The 16,304-nt window shown below is 41.1% G+C and overlaps 1 protein-coding gene across 1 annotated transcript; it reads left to right on the forward strand.

Annotated features, from left to right (window-relative positions):
• Positions 1-513: 513 nt before the first annotated feature.
• Positions 514-14,418, forward strand: LOC306958411 (protein spire homolog 1-like; the record flags this gene model as incomplete). The annotated part of the gene is made up of 14 exons (XM_079549929.1): positions 514-760; positions 1,250-1,281; positions 1,744-1,908; positions 2,661-2,786; positions 3,061-3,126; positions 5,724-5,885; positions 7,927-7,995; positions 8,517-8,646; positions 9,035-9,159; positions 10,415-10,490; positions 11,027-11,178; positions 11,953-12,084; positions 13,394-13,458; positions 14,268-14,418. 14 exons carry the CDS (start codon positions 514-516, stop codon positions 14,416-14,418), a joined length of 1,698 nt encoding a protein of 565 aa, XP_079406055.1.
• Positions 14,419-16,304: the final 1,886 nt, after the last annotated feature.

The following is a 16,304-nucleotide window of genomic DNA, read 5'->3' on the forward strand; positions in this document are numbered from 1 at the left end:
CCTGGCCTTGAATGCCTCTAGGGATGGGGCATCCACAGCCTCCTTGGGCAACCTGTTCAGTGCGTCACCACCTCTGTGTGAAAAACTTCCTCCTGATATCTAACCTAAACCTTCCCTGTCTCAGTTTGAAACCATTCCCCCTTGTCCTATCGCTATTTCCTCACACTTGAGTCAAAGATAAATGTTCACTCACCTACTAGCATTGCCATTAATATATTTGCTGTAGACAACTACATTAAACTGAGTACAAATTTTGACCCATCTCATTATTTTAGAATCCAATTTGTTAAATGCTTCCTGTTTTTTCCTTCAAAGAGGTTTGTGCAAATGCACATTTAAGTGGTGTTCCTTTAAAAAGCTAGAGTAAAATTGGCATTAGTGTTCACACCTGTGTGGCAGAGTGTGTGAGGGAACAAACCTTAAGTCAGAACTGATAAAAGGCTGCTGCCTGAGCATTCTCTTGTCCTGGGAACAAGGCTGTTAAGCTTCCTAGTCTAGCAAAGAGTTGTAAAAATGAACATGGCGTCTCCATGCTGTGAGCAGAGGGCTGCAAAGGTCTCTCTAGCTGAGATTTTGAGGTGCTTTGAGCACCCTATAAGCGAAGAGCAAGCCTGGGCTATTTGCTTTCAGTGCTGCTGCAGAATGAAAGAATTAGCCCAAGGGCTGTACCCATCACTCCATTCTGTATTCATAAAAGGTCCTGGGAGCATCTTTATTCATGCTGATGGCACTGTTTCCTTCCGGGTGTATCATAAGTCTGGTAAGAGAATAAGTAGCTGTGGATGCCAGGGGTTGTTTCTGTAATTGGTTGAAATTTAGGGACAAAGCGGATAAAAACTTTTTATTTTTCCCCTTCTCTGTATGCTCAGGTTGTTCTCACTATATAGGCTGCTCTTCTGTCTGTACTTTATTCTAAAGGTTTATATATAAGATGTAATGCAGATATGCCTGCTAATTTTTCTGATAAAATTTTTCTGACTGTGGAGTTCATTGCTAGACTTTGCAGGGACAAGAGCGAGTAGTAAAGAATGAAGACAAAGATCCATTGCCTTCCTTGTGATTAGATATGTACTAACAAAGGAAAGAAACTAACCAGTGGTACTTAAATTGGGGCTAATGGTCACAGTAAATAAAGGGTATCTTGCACTGCTTGGCAGGTTCTTGAAAAATAAGCCTGTTTATCTAAAAACTGTTGATCAATGCCTGTGCAGTGATCATCCTGCCCTACCTCCTCTTGTTTCCTTTTCAGATGCTGGCAGCATTCAGCAGTCAGAGGACAAGGTAAGCCTGTGTCTTTGCTTTTGTATACGTGCAGATATAATCCTGCCATGTAGAAAGTCAGCATGGGAGATGCAGGCATCTAGCTGCCTAAAACTGTAAAGGTATTTACATTTACTGGCTACTGTGGGTGTGACTGTCCCTTGTAATCTGAAAAATGAAATAAAATGTTAGGAGTGAGCTCCAGTAAGACTTTGGGACTGGGAAACAAACAGCGTGCACTAGTGCTGCTACTGTGGAATAGCGTATAGGCTTTTTGTCCTGGTGTCATCATTTAGAGGTTCTAGATAAGGCCTTTTAAAAGCTTAACATAGCTCACTGGGGAGTGTCGCAGGCTACTTGAAGAGCAGTCAGTTGCTTTTTGAGCTCTTCTCACCCTGAGAGATGTGCTCAGCCCTGTGGGGCAGCAGCAATAGGGAAATGAGGGCTGTGGAGTTGTACCGCTTCCTTGGCTTCTGTCTGCAGCTGCTGGAGTACCTGGGAGTGGTGATCTATGAAGCTCTGGACTGGGGAATTGACAGCCAAGTTGAGCGAGAACTGAGTGATCCGCTGGATAAACTGCTCTGCCTCATGTTGAAACTGGATGATGAGGGAATGAAGCCAATAGTCACCCTGCAGGATGTTATCAAGGTTTTCTTCTTCTTGCTCAGTAAACACAGCTGCTTTAGAGGAGCTGATGGCTAATCATGCTGACAGGCTGTTTCTGGGGAGTAGCTGGGCAGTTTGTTGGATGGGGAGAAGGTGTAGCTTTTCTGTCAGAGGTGGAAGGTTTAAAACCTCTAAGGTACACTCAAATGTCTATGGAAAAGAAACTAAGGAGGAAATCTGAACATGGCTCTCACAGCTCTGTCTACAAGGTTCTTCAATATGTAGTCTCCAACAGTAGTGTTCAGTACCTAGAAGACTACAGATCTTGAAACAAGTCACTTGTCCATAATATTTGGTTGCTGCAAGAGGATTTGAATGCCACAGCTCAAACTAATAGCCTCCTCTCAGCCATAATTTAAGAAAACAAGAAATCGTCTGAGCCCTGGTCTAAGCAGGGTGGGTGCCAAGGGGGAAAATGAGATGACAAGTGACTCCACCTGCTGTGTTTTGTTGTGGTTTGGAAGCTTTCCCTTCCAGGTACTTATTTCAAAGCACAGCTTGTGGAGATCAGGATATATAAATCACACAAGTACTGAAGTTATTGTAAATATAAGATTTGGCATTTTACTTCTTTGCTCCTCTGCATCTACAGTAAAATAAACAAAAAGATACAAAGGAACAATGAGGAAAATGATTTTTAACCACTGATTGAGGGGAAAAAAAGGATTTTGCTTTCTTCAACCTGCATGTGTTTTTATTTCAAGATTTCTTTTAAACAGTTCCACTTCTTTCAGGCCTGTGAGCATCGCCTGTCCATGCCTTCTGAGGCTACCAGTCATTACAAAATGACCTGTAAGAGTCTTTTTACTGAATTTATTGAACTTCAGAAGCTTGTGTCCATCATCCAGACCTCCAAAGAGGTATATTTTGCATCACCCCTTATCTACTATGCCTTCTACCTCCATAAATTGATCTAGTTATAATCTTTCCATTGCACTAGAAATGGAGTACCTAGCTGATGGTCTGTTTTCATGATATGGAACATTTCTCTGCACCACACTATTTTATTGTAAATCGTGAATGTTTGGGTGTTGGGGCCTCTAAGCTTTTCGAGTCACCATTAATAATTTATACTGGATAAACGGGAAAGCAGTGGACAGCTCGATGTGACGACCTCTTGTGCTCACTTCTTAGAGTCTAAAAAAAATGGATGAGGAAGATTTGCTGGAAACCCACGTGCAGAAGAAGGAAAAACAGTGGGTAAGGGATTTCATTCCTTCATTAGAGGAGGTTGGGCTTGTTTGTCTACCCTTGCTCTCTGAGGCTTCCTAGTGACTCCTTTGTTTAAACAAACAAACAAAAATAGAGCTTGAACATCAATTACACTTGTTACATTGTTCAAGAACTTAAGTAGTTAAAGACTTGTCTGCAAAACAAGCTGGGATGTGAACTTGAACTTAAGCTATTTCATGTGTTTACCTCATGTGGATGCTTTTTCTGCACAAAGAGCCTCTTTGTGGTTCAACTTAAACCACTTCTAGAAGTGAAATTGGAGGCACTCTTTGGAATAAGTGTCCACAAGTAGTTATTCATGCTGTTTCTTACTGAAATGAGTCCCACACTCCATCTCTTGGCAGGATTTGATACCTGTCAAAAGGAATCTGTTTCTTTCTGTAGTTGGATTAACAACTCCCAGAAGACTTCCTGTTGGTGGTCAGAGTAAGATGGACTGCATCACTTTAATCACGTGGAGTCTGCTGTTAGTTCAGGGCTGGAGGGGAGGAAAGTAACTCCATCCCTCCTTATGGTTGTGAGCTCCAGCAGCTCGACAAAGGCATGAAGTAGGGTGAGGCTGGAGATGTAGCTCCTACCTTCTGTTTTCTGTGTTACTTGTCCTTCCGTTCTGTCCTTCTGTAGATCTTGGAATGTGTTTGGGGCAGAGATAGTAACTTATTCTACTCTTTTCCAAGGCCCTACACAGTCAGGGCTCAGTCAGAAACAAATAGCTCTTCTGGCTGGAGCTCTGCCCAGCATAAACAAATGCTCTGTAGTCTGGAGTCTGTGGAGACAAATGGCAAGCCCCGAGAGACTTGTGGACTTGCTCTTTTTGTCTAAATAGCACTTGCTTTGAAGCGTGCTCAAACTATTCGTATGAAAATGTTTGTGAAATGTGTGTTTGGGCATATTCTCAAATTTGTGATCTATTAAAATAAGCTGGCAAGCAATCTTAAACCACAAACTCATCAACTGCTGTAGCACTTTTCTGCAGGGAATACATGAATAAATACATGGGCTTTGACGTGTGGCCTGGAGGCCAGTGTTTTTGGCCTCTGCTCCTTCAGGAGACATGGATTCCAAAAGCAGGATGTCTGTTGCAAATCCTTTGCCTCTAGTTTCCAAGTCCCTCAGCACCAGTTCACTGCATCACTCTGACAAACTCTTGAGTTTAAAATAACCAGGGTGCCGATTTCTGGGATTCCAGATTGGAGCTGAGGCCTTATGTAGTGCCAAGCAGTTAGTGCTGTCTGTGGACCACACTTTTCCATCTTGACTGCTATGAAATGGGCTTTCTGAAACACATACTGCAACCTGATATCATGCAGGGTTGTTTTGTCTGAGCAGAGCTGATTCATATGTGTCACAAGACAATCTTCTTGAAATCTAAGCACCAAGATCTCTTGGGAACAGCTATCTTACCACTTAAGATGTTGAAGAGAATGGAAAGTGTTTAGTGTTGAATAGGAGACAAACACCAATCTATTTGCTTAGCTCTTTCTTTGGTAGGACTTTAAGAGATGTGTGTGTGTGTTCTCCTACACAGTAAATTATGTTAGTCAAGGAGATACAGCTAGTATATGGCTAACATCTGACTGTTCTTTTTTTTTTTTTTTTTTTTTTTTGAAGTGAGATACCACTGTTGCAAAACCCACCTAAAGCAATCCAATTAAATGTCTTTCTCCTCAAAGGCAGCCTACCAGTCAGAGTATACGTAAAATTTTTCTGCTATTATACCAAGATATCTGAAGGCATAATTTGAGAGAACGCACTTCATCCTGTAAAAGGAAGATGGATATGAATTTAAATCAGAAGTTCTGTTCTGAGGCAGTTTTCTAAAACATGTTGCTTCCTTCTTTACTGTTTATAATACAATCACTTTCATATTCAGTTTGCCTTTGGGAACTAAATAAGCTGTTGACTTTGCTCTTCCGTTACAATGTTGTCTAAACAGGCTATTGAGTGGATTATGTTGTGTGTTTTTTTTCCTGCCTTTAACTTTTGTTGTGCTATCCTACATGCCTGAGCATCCTGTGGAAACAGGTATTAATGCAGGAACTGGATGGGAAGATAGGAGTTATCAGCTTATGTCTCCAGGCTGTAACCACTAACATAAGTTGCTGTTAGAGATTGCTTTCTCTTTGTCTTCTTTGAGTTTGTGGGCTTTTCAACTCTTGGTTTCCAAAAGTTCAGAGGATTTTAATCATAAGGCTTGGGATTTCATTCTCAGTGTTTCCTAGAATGCAATAATATGAAGATAGGAAAGAAGAGGGGGAAACCAAAACAAAAACTCTTCTGGTACATGGAATGCTTGCAGGAAGTACTTCAAGAAGATGAGTCTTAAATACCTGGTAACAAAAAGTGTGTTTTGATGAAGTGCATTCATAAAGTTGATGACAAAAATCAGGGATAAACCTGGTACTATGCCCTAATCTTCAAGTGGGTTAAAGGGGACTGTTGAGAACACACTTTGTTTCTGCAAGACTTCAGTTACTCAGTTTGTCCCATTAACAGAGAGGGAGAGAGTGCTCTTCCATGAGTTCTAGCTAGATGTTGACTTGTTTCTCACTGGATTCTCCTAGGCATCCCTGTGGCCCAGTGTCATCCGTGAACTGCAGAATGGTGTAAAGCTGCAGAAGGCCACTGAGCGACCACAGCGTCCTGTCCCTCTGAAAGAATGTACCTACTCCCCTTATGAATTACTTCTAGATGATATTCGGCACAAGAGGTACAAACTTCGGAAGGTGAGTGACTACAGTCAGAGGACAATTTTGAAACCAACTGGTTTCCAAACAGTATTTGTTCTGACTGAAAGACACTCTTCAGGTCTTTCTCAAAGGTACATCCAGTCCAAAAGTATTTAGAGCTCCCTCTCAGCTACAGCTCAATATTTGATTTCCTATGTTTATCCAACCAAATGCTTCATTTCCAGTACCTTTCTAATCTGGGGCAGACAAACTTTTATGAAGCTGGATAGCAAGCTTGTTTCCCCTCCAGGTGTCAGTCAGTTCCTTCTCCAGTGCAATTAAGCTGCCTTGCACAAAACAACTCCATTAAAGAAACTCTTGCCTGCTCATGCTTTTGTACTCAAGACACTTGTCTTTACAGGCTGCTTGAGTTGTGCCGTCCTTGGCATCTCTTACTGGATTTCTTGCCTTAGCTGCTGTGAGATGTATGAAAATGTAAAATCACTGTGGAGTTAGTGCTCTGCTCAGCCTAAGGCAGAGGCCTGTAGGAGTGTATGCGAGCTACTGCAGGAGCTTAGGCAGGATGAAAAAAAAAGTTCAACTGCTTCCAGGGCAGCTGTGGTGCTGACTCAAATGGTAAAGGCTTCCAGCAATGTTTGATGTGGTGTGAAGATGCACAGATATAAAAATGACTGAGTGCCTCCGAAGGTTTGTGATGCTGTTTACTTGCTGAAGCTTGAGCTGGGAATGATGAGCAGATCTAAAACACTGGCATAAGGCTTTGTGGCATTGGTGTGTTTTGCAAACAGACATTTTGGCAGAACATAAGACACAACTCCAGTTATAATAAAGACCAATATTTTTAAAGTGAAAAGTTTGCTTAGTTGTGCTAGACATCAGCATTTTTTTCCCTCCTTGCTGGCACTCCTAGAGTGCGGGGGATTCAAATCTTCAGCTCAACACTCATAAAACTCTAACTCTCACTTTTGATTGTGGCGCCAGCCTTCAGATAAGGCTTTAACACTTATCTGGAGACTAATTTGTTCAGAAATACATGAGTAGTAATGGAAAGGAGAAAATACATTACAGCTACTCATTTCATTGATACTGCTATGTATTGTAAAGCACTATGTAGTACAGAAACGTGACTGAAGGTGGCAGGATGAACTGGCTCTTGATTTCTTTTTTCTTTTTTTATTCCCTGTGGTTGACAAGAAGCACAAGCTTCAATTTGAAGCGCATTTGTCAAAAATGCTGGGAGAAGGAAAGGAGTACTTACTGTTTCAGCCTTTGTTTGAGAAGTCTCTTAAATAAGGATTTCCCCATGTGCAAAGCTACTTTAAAGCTCCTGTAGCAAACAGTGGTCTAATTTTCAAATTAAAGGACAGCTAGTGGTATTTTACTGCACTCTCATGTATTCTGCAGTTGTATGCACAGGGAAAGAAAATGGCATAGCCTCAAAGTAAGAATAAGTGGACAAGGCAGATAAGTCAAGTTGTACATGTATATATACATTTTTTTGTCCTCTCTACATCAAACACAGGCCTTGATGAGAGAAAAAATCTGCTTCACAAGAATACCTGCACTGCAGTTCTATCTTGCTATTGTTCCTAGTTTTATGTGGGGCTGTAAACCAGTCTCTGGGACTCTAGCTTATGCATATAGTTGCCTGCTGCTACGGTTCTTGTTATGGTCTTCTATGTTCTATGTTAACCTATTCAGTAACTCTCCTCCTTGGAGCTGAGTTATCACTAATGAAAGTATTGTGATCAAGTCCTGACCTTAAAATATGACTACAACATTTTTTTCAGTAGCTTCTTAGAGCATTTTGAGCTGTCTGCTTCCTATGCATGCTCCAAAGGGCTGTGCAGGGCTTCTGATCATCTCTTGCCATAGGCAAAGCTGTTTCTCCAAAAACCTCTAAGCAAACTTAATCACTCTACATTTTCCTACTTTTTTTTTTTTTTTTTTTTTAAATTTCTTCTCCACATTCCTTATTCTCATTTTTTTTTTGAGTTGTTCATTGTGCCTCTGAATGAGAAGGATGTGAAAACTGTGGAGAAACTTATTGCTCAAGCACCATTTCTGCTTTTTTCAGGTGAACATCGAGCAAAAATGCAAAACCTCCAGCAATGCTGTAGCCACTCCCAAGCCTCATCTAAAACCTGTAGGTGACTTGGTGCTGTATCTAATGATAGCAAAGCAAGATAATTTCAGAGTTGACAGGATGGTTTCTGGGAATACAAATTTAATGTTTTAACTACTGGTTTGGATTTAGGAGATGGCTAAATTGTAATTAATTGTTGGGCAGAACCTGCTGCGAACACGTGGGATTAGGAAAATGGGAGGTGGCAAATCTTCAGAGAAAAATTATCAGTCTATTTCCACTGCTGCTACTTCTAGCTGGAGCACTCTGTGGTCCTGAAAGTACTCCTATACTACTTGATCTAGCCTTGTTTCAAATCTGAAAGTTGCTGAAATGTTCTTTAACAAACACGTTATCTGAAACTTCTCTCAAGTGCCTCAAAAGACAAGAAATGAGGTATGGAAGGCATGATGTAGAGGGCTCAGTGCCCTCTTGAGTGAGAGGCGCTTGTACAGCAGTACCCTTGCTGAAGCTCTAGTTCTGTCACCACTGTCTCCCCACTTTAGCTAGTGGCTCTTTGCAGTGCTATGCTCTGCCTGCAGGTGCTGGAGCGGAAGCTGAAAGAGTGTGTTCCATCAGAGCCTACCTTACACAAACAGCTCATGGCAGAAATTAAGCAACCACAGAAGCTGCAATCGTCATCAGCAAGGGAAAGTGGGAGCAGGCCTAAAGGTATCTGCTACAGAGTGACCTTATCAAGCATACAACTGAAGTCACCAGAGTTCAGTTGTGTGCTTGATAAAAATATTGCATAACATATAATGTAAGGGAGGAGGGAACGCAAACTTTGTTTGTAAATGATAAGAATATTTCTAGAAAGCTCTTTGTGGTCTATTACATCTTGAAGATGTTTCAAACTGTGATTTTTATAAATAGAGAGTTGAATTTGTCAACTGACTTGGAAAGCAGGATTTCAATAATTTCCTAAAACTGAAATATTAAATAACAGGGTAAATATCAAACTCTGATATGTGGGTATAAGGTGTGTTACTTTCTTGCCACAACATAATACTTACTGTTGCATGTGTATTCTTTCTTTCACTTCCCTCACACCACCCAGAAATGTCTATAATTCCAAATGTTGCCTTGAAATCTCTGAATAACATTTTTTTAACATCCCTAGATGCCAGTGCAGCACTTCAGATCGTGAACACAAGAGCACAGCATCCGAGATCAGGAATTCAGGTAAGGCTTTAAATGAAAGGGCTGAATAAGTATAAACAGTCTATTCTAAGCATTGTATCTGTGCAGATATGTACCTTAGAATATCAAGTTCAAATCTCAGCATGAGCAGTCTTGTTCTTCAAAAGTGAACAAACATGATACTGTTTTGTTCATTGGAGTATTTGACTCTACAGAAACTCATGTAATGCTTAAACACTTCTTTTTATGACACGAGTGTGGCTTATAACTCTAAGGTCTGCTGTTGTCACTAAAACTAGGTATTCTCAAAATCTTGATAAATATAGGAGAAATTGTGGCGCATATTAGCCAAACTCCTATTTTTACCTTCCAGTGGGGCAACTGATGCTAGATGTGTTTGCGTTTCACATGATTTAGTTACAGGAAGCAACTTTACTGGTGAATTCCCACTCTTCTGCCTGGGAAGCAACTGAAGGAGCACCATTTTTAAGTAAACTGGGCTATGCGGGCTTTGGGTTCTTTAATTTCATAGCCTGATCTTGACTGTGTGGTTCTGGGATTCAGTCTGAGCACAGTCAGAAACTGTATGGAACAGAACTGAAACCCTAACACGTTATGCCTAGCACAGATGCTCTGGCAAACAAACAGGAATCTGTTTTCTGTAAGCATTTGTCTGAAATGCATTTGCCTAACTGAGGAAAATGGATATGAATTAATAAAAGCAGAAAATCTTAGCTATATTTGCACAAGAATGTGCTACTTGTAGGAATATTCACAGCTTGAGAACTATTGGTGTATTACTGGAGTATTATTGTGAACTAGAAAGACCTCTGTGGAGGCTGTAACTTTATTCTGCTTTTCTAGAGAAGCTAGAAACTATGCTCTCTACATACAGCATTGGGTTTGAGCTAAGTTATTAGTACACTTAACTGTTTTCCAGTTGGTACATGTGAGCCAGAACTAAGAAAAATGGCAAAGCATTCTGAAAGCTGTAAAAAATCTAGTGAAGTTGGTTGCTGACCCGTTGAAAATTTGGGACTAAAATCAGCATTGAGCTTGATTGAGGTGATAACACATGAATCTGAAACTTAACTGGCTTGACTGGAGCTTCCTGTTTAGGGAAAATTTACTTGCAATTGATTCTTGGAACACTAAGTTTCTAAATATTCTACGTTGTTTTCTTTCTTTCTTCTACTTCTGAATAAGCCTTGTACTGTTTCTGGTCAATTCTGAATCCTGGGTTTTGTTTAGTAATAGTCTGAGCAAGCTTAAGAGTACCTTGTCCTCTGGTCTACAGGAAATGACTCCAAAGCTGTCTTCCAGCACCCAGCATGCCTCAGCCAGGTCATCAGTAGTGTCCTACAGCAGCACAGGTCAGTGCTGTTTTTGCTACGTGTGTAAACCAGGTGGTGACAAAGTAGTCAGTGGCCTACTGTGCTGCCATAAACTTAGGGCTTACTGTGCTGCAGCTCTCTGATCACTTGAAGGTACTTGACAGAAGAAGCTCCAACACTAAATCATGAGTCTGGGGAGGTGTCCTTAGAAAACCATTCCTCTGCGGTTGACTGATGCTTGTACATCTCCTGCAGCTTCAAAACAATGATAGCGTATCCCAAAAGGCATAATTGAATTCACAGTAAAAACTTAATGAGCCTTTTGAATGTTGAAGTAGAACGCTTGATTATATTAAACTAAATGGTGCTAATGAAGGCTCATCACTTCCTACTGACAAGCATAATTATAGTAATCTCTGCTTTTTATGATCTGAATTAATGGAGTTTGAGAAGGAGAGATGCAGGCCTAGCTGTCTTCAGAAGGCAGTGTCATGCTCTTAACTATTCAACTTTTGGGGGAACATTTAGAGGCTGCCAGCCCATTTTTTTTCAGCAGTCTGAAACTTTCTACCCAGGTCTTGCTGCAGATCATACACTTCCTCCCGTGAGCACACCCCTGCTAGGAGACCTTCAGCCTAACAGTGTCCTGAATGTTGGCCAGCAGCAGCTGCATCCTTACAGAAGAAGGTCCAAATCTTTAGACACTGGCCTTCAAAGCAAGAAATTTGTAAGTCTGGTATATCAACTGCCAAGCTGTTCTAATATATCTGATGATGATTCCAGTGTGCACCTTGAACCTTGTGTACATGTATTGAACATGTTATGTTGGTTTTATTTAAGCCATATTGTATGCTCAGCTTACATTGGGATATTATTTTTCACTTGGAGGCAATATAAAACTTGTAGTGTCCTTGGAGGGAGCTGCATTGCTCTTCCTCCCACCCTGGATAAAATTCTAATCTTATCATAACCCTGACCTCTTTGTTCAGCAGCATAGTGGGGGATGCAGGTGGGCAAGGCTCCCCACCTAGACAAAAACTGGTGATCTTGTTGAAAAGGAAAGAAAAAATAGCTGCTATTTGTGTGGGATCAGTGGGTCTTTGGCGAAAGATAAGGCAAGAGCATTGTGTTGTGGAAAGAGAACCTGTACCATAGGTGAGGAGAGGAAAAGGTACCATCTGTGCTATGTCTGTATCCAAGGGTAGGAGAGTTTTCTGGTGATGGGATTAAATGCTTTGGGGGGGGGGGGCAAAGGACATGCTTCCCTAGTGCAGGTTCAGGAAACTACTTGAGTTTTTTACTAAAATCTCAAAAACTAAAGCAGTATTCCCTGAAGTGTGCTCTACTAGCGACATATACAGTCCATCAGCAGAAGTGAGTTCTGGATAGAAATGTTGCTGAGCCTCTTGGGACTGAGGTTTGAGAATAGCTTTTACAGTGTGTGTGTGTGTGTGTGTGTGTGTTTAGCTCTTTCTGATGCTTAACTTCTGTCTTTGGACAGGACTCTTACTTTCCTACTACAAGGCCATCACCTACCATTGCTGAACTGATTGGAACCAGATATGCAATGATAGTGCTGAAAAGGGGAGGCTTTTCCCAAGGAAGTAGTGATGGTGTCTTTCCAAGAGCAAAGGTATGTTTCCTTCTCCTTGTAGAGTGCTGTCCTTGCCTTGATAGAAGCTGCCTGGTTTCATCTCTTAGTGTTGAACTGCTGAGGTACTCTGCCTCAGTTCTTCCTGTTCATGCTGCTGATCTGAGTTTGTCCCTAGGCTGTATAGGATCTTTTAATACTTGTGCTGTGATGGCTTCTAATCAAGCTTAGGCTGTGTAAATTCCCTAAGTAGCAGCTTAGCCTTCACTTACAATTTCATCTGTTATTTCTATGCTAGTTTAGCTGATTGCTGTTGTTGTTCAGCTCTGAATTCACAGAGATACAGATTGCTTCTCTGTGTACCGAATTTCAAAGGCTTTTAATTCAGACTCTTAACATTTGAGTTGTGCTGACCTAAGCCATCCTGCTGAGGGATGAATATAAAGGCTAGAGAGATGAGGGAGGTAGAGAATGCTACAGCACAGGACTGTTGCCTGCCCACTCTGCTTACTTATTCACAGCCTGTTCTAGAGGGCCTGCTTCCACCAGCCCCTCAAGAGCAGATGTCTTCAGGGAAAGCCCTTTGCAACACAGATGTGAGGAATTTCATGCTGCTAGGCTTTGGGGTCAGCTTCTTGTACTCACTTAAGTAGCAGTGTGCACAGAGCCAAAGAGTTCTACTAGCGCAGCTATGATAATTCCACTCCTGTCACAAGAATCCCTGTTTCCTTCTCACCTTTCTTAACCAGTGTTGCTTTAATTTGCTTTCTCTCTGCTTATTCTAAAATGGCTCTCTTATCCCCTTTGTGTTCTCACTGTTGAAGTTTTTTTTTTTTTTTAGCTTTCTCAAGCTCTGCTCCTCAAGATAATATCACTTCTGACTGCCAGCTGTGTATGAATGTTCTTTTTATAAAGTTCAAGAGACTCATCAGCTTCCTTATGACTCACTTATTGCTTCAGGATTGGATTCAAAGTTGCCCTGACTTAATCTCTTTGGGATTGTTGCAGTCTACCTCAAAGAATGTCTCTCTTCTTCCCTCTCTTAACTAGCTACTGTTACGCTATTGCACAATACAGCTATTGTTTGTTCAAGAGCCTCTTTTTGAACTCCTGTTGTCTGGCAGCTGCTCCAAACCTCTGCATCATAAAAACACAGACTTACAAATAAGGCCTCTTTTGCCTTTTTAGCTTTTAATTCCTGTGTCTCTGCTATCCTTCAATGGATTAGCTATTCTGTGTGGATCTGAAGCCTTGAGAAGGTTAGCTTGTATGCTCGCTCTTTGGCAGGCAGTGGATACTGTTGGTTGAAAGATATTTCCTGTTGGCATTCACAATATTTTCCATTCCACAGATCTGTTTCAGCTGCCATAAGCAGATGTTTCTTAAGTGGCCTTACAGCTGTTACCTCTGCAGCAGGTGAGTGGGTACGAAAGGACTGAATGAGGATGGAGAGAAGGGTAAAAGAATAGCAGTGCGAATACTCAGAATTCATATGGTAGCAGTCCTTGGATTGGAATGGGTTCCTTAGCGTTTTGGCTTTGCCTTACTACACGAGCTAGGCTGAAGAACATGGGAAAACTTACCTCGGAAGTGGTATCTCAATATTAACTCTTAGTAATAGCTAGCAATGCCCAAATTTAATGTGCAAGCATAACGCTCAATTCTTCTCAGCAATCACTGTCTTCATTTTGCTCTGTAGGTTGGATTTTACTTCAGTCAAGGGCTTGAGCAGGTTCTGGAGAGCCTTTTTAACACAACTTTCTATTCAGGACTGGAAAAGTGGACTCCAGACCTTGTGCCTGGGGAAAGAATTGGACCTAGTATTATCCACTGATTTGTCAGAGTTTTTCTCTTCATAGGAGAGGAAAAGAGAAATTTCAGGCTCTCCCAGGCTCATTTAAGTCTATTTGAAACAGCAGCAAAGTGCTGCATTGAATACAAGCAATAACTAAACAACCAGTGGTAGTTCAGTAACTCTGTTAGTGAAAATGGTACTTGCATTTGAAGCCTTCAAGCTACAAATGATGATGTGCTTCAGATGACCTAAAAGTACTATAAATACCATAGGAGGGCTGGCTGAACAGAGAACTCTAGACTTGTTCACTTTGCCTTCAAGTGACTTTGCTGCAATCACAAACTGAGACTCTGGATAAATCATCCTTAATACAGCACCTGTGTGTACTGAGCTTTTCTCAAACATAATGCTGGGTATTTCTTTTTCTTAGTGTCGTCTGCTGTGACTGCTGCATCAAGGCAAGTCTAGTCTTTACAACAAACATGTTTTTTCTTTTCTGTTTTCTCTGCACTTCATTTAGTCATAAGAAGCTTTCCTTCATCCCATTGGTACCTCAAATCTACCCTCTAGCTTGTTTCTAAGAAAAGAGGCAATAATAGAAGATGCAAAAACAACTAGGAAAGAAAGGCATGTCAGCTGAAACAGCTCTGGTTCCTCTTCCTTTGATCCTATGTAAAGTTGTTGGGATTATTCTGCGCTCTATTTATGTGAGGGTCAGGGAGTTCACTGCATTACTGTTTATCTTCTAAGTGCAGTAATAAATCAACTAAATGCCATGCAATCTTCCTTCTAAGAAGAAAGGTTTTCCTGAGAACTCAGGTGATTTGTGTTGTGATTCTAGATGTCCATGCCCTTCAGAATGTGTGTACATCTTCCGCTTCACTTCTTGAAACTTTTGAGACTCTCCAGAGAAGAAGACCCAGCTACTCAAGAGCAGAAGAGCTCAGAGTTGCTGCGTGAAATAGAACAATGGGAGTGTTATAGGTAAGCTAGGACAGATGTATTGTGCTTTTACCTTGAAACGTGTTACCAGATACTTGTCAGCAGGTTTGTTTACCTGTGCATACAGCTGCATTATGTAGTCTCGTTCTAGTCAACTGAATATTATACTGAATGACTGGTCTAACTGATCTACAGTTCATAAAAAGTACTGCAGTCAGATGCAGAACATTTCTAGTGGAAGACTCATTTGTATGAGAATTTCCCAAATTCTCATGGTGTTCCATATCCACGGCAGCTGGGGGTGTTTCCCTGCAATCCAAGAGTACCCTATCTATACCTAGAACAGAAATATGTGAAGGGTCCAAGGTGTAACTGACTGAAGAGTAATGCAGCAGATGGTTTTCTCAGTCCTTCTCCAAGCATTCAGACACCTTTTCTATTTAATTTTTTTTTTGTCCCTGGGAGGAGAATTATTGCCAAATGATTTTTTTGACAGGTCTGAGTAGAAAATACATTGTGAGAATAAGTGCAATATCTAGAACTGGAAGCGTATGTTCTGTTTTCCTCTTTCCAAATCTATATTTGTGTATGTTGTACTGGCTGAACAGGTATCTACTTTCTCTGATATTGTTCTCTAATATAGCCAAAATAGTCACAGCAGTTTCTGGTTCAAATGCTTGTACTTCAGTGTCCAAAAATCAAGCCAGTGTTCATTACAGATGTTAGCACTGACAGTGACTGGGTCTGGCTCACAATGCAGATGCTGCAGAAGAGTTCTGAGTGACTGCGTTACTGTCATACTTCCAGATGTCAAAGAAACATTGTACAGCATATGCTGTAAGTCATAACCTTGGATGAATCGCAGATATGTTAGCTAGCCCTTCTGTTGAAATACCGTTAGGCTATTATTACAATAGAGAAGTCTCAGTGAATGAAGTTGTTCTGGTGCCTAATAACTTTCCCAAGCGTGGAGATGACTGCTCCATTGAACCCATCCACTTAGCTAAAATCATTTAGCAATGTTGGATCAGGTCTTGAGGAAGGGTGGAAAAAATTCAGTATCCTCCAACAGAAACCTGGGTTGATTTATTTGCCTTGCCTTCTTTTCCTTTCCTCTCCTGCTCCAGTGTGCCTGTTATTTTGGAGCCCCACGGCCTAGCGCAGCCTCTGTGCTGTCACACAAGGACCATGGCAAACTGGCTGACTGCAGACATTTGTACTCAATGTGAGCATTATCTGTTGAATGTGGCTTCCAACCAGCAGCAGAACATCCCACTCAGGAGAATTTCCCAGTCTTGGACTAAACTGGAATGACTCCGCTTTATATTTTTCCTATCACCTGTTCTGTACCTGAATTAAATTAAACAGCTTTATGCACTTTACTGACATAAAGGCCTGAGTAAAAGACTTTCCTGCTGCTTAGTCTAAGCGGGAAGTACAGTTAGTATTTATGTATTGTAAAGCATTATAAAGCATTGCAATTTTTAGAATTGTTTTAATCCTTTTATGATTCTTTGGGGGAAAA

The sequence above is a fragment of the Tetrao urogallus genome (assembly GCF_951394365.1).
Source record: "Tetrao urogallus genome assembly, chromosome: 1".
In the NCBI taxonomy this organism is placed as follows: domain Eukaryota; kingdom Metazoa; phylum Chordata; class Aves; order Galliformes; family Phasianidae; genus Tetrao; species Tetrao urogallus.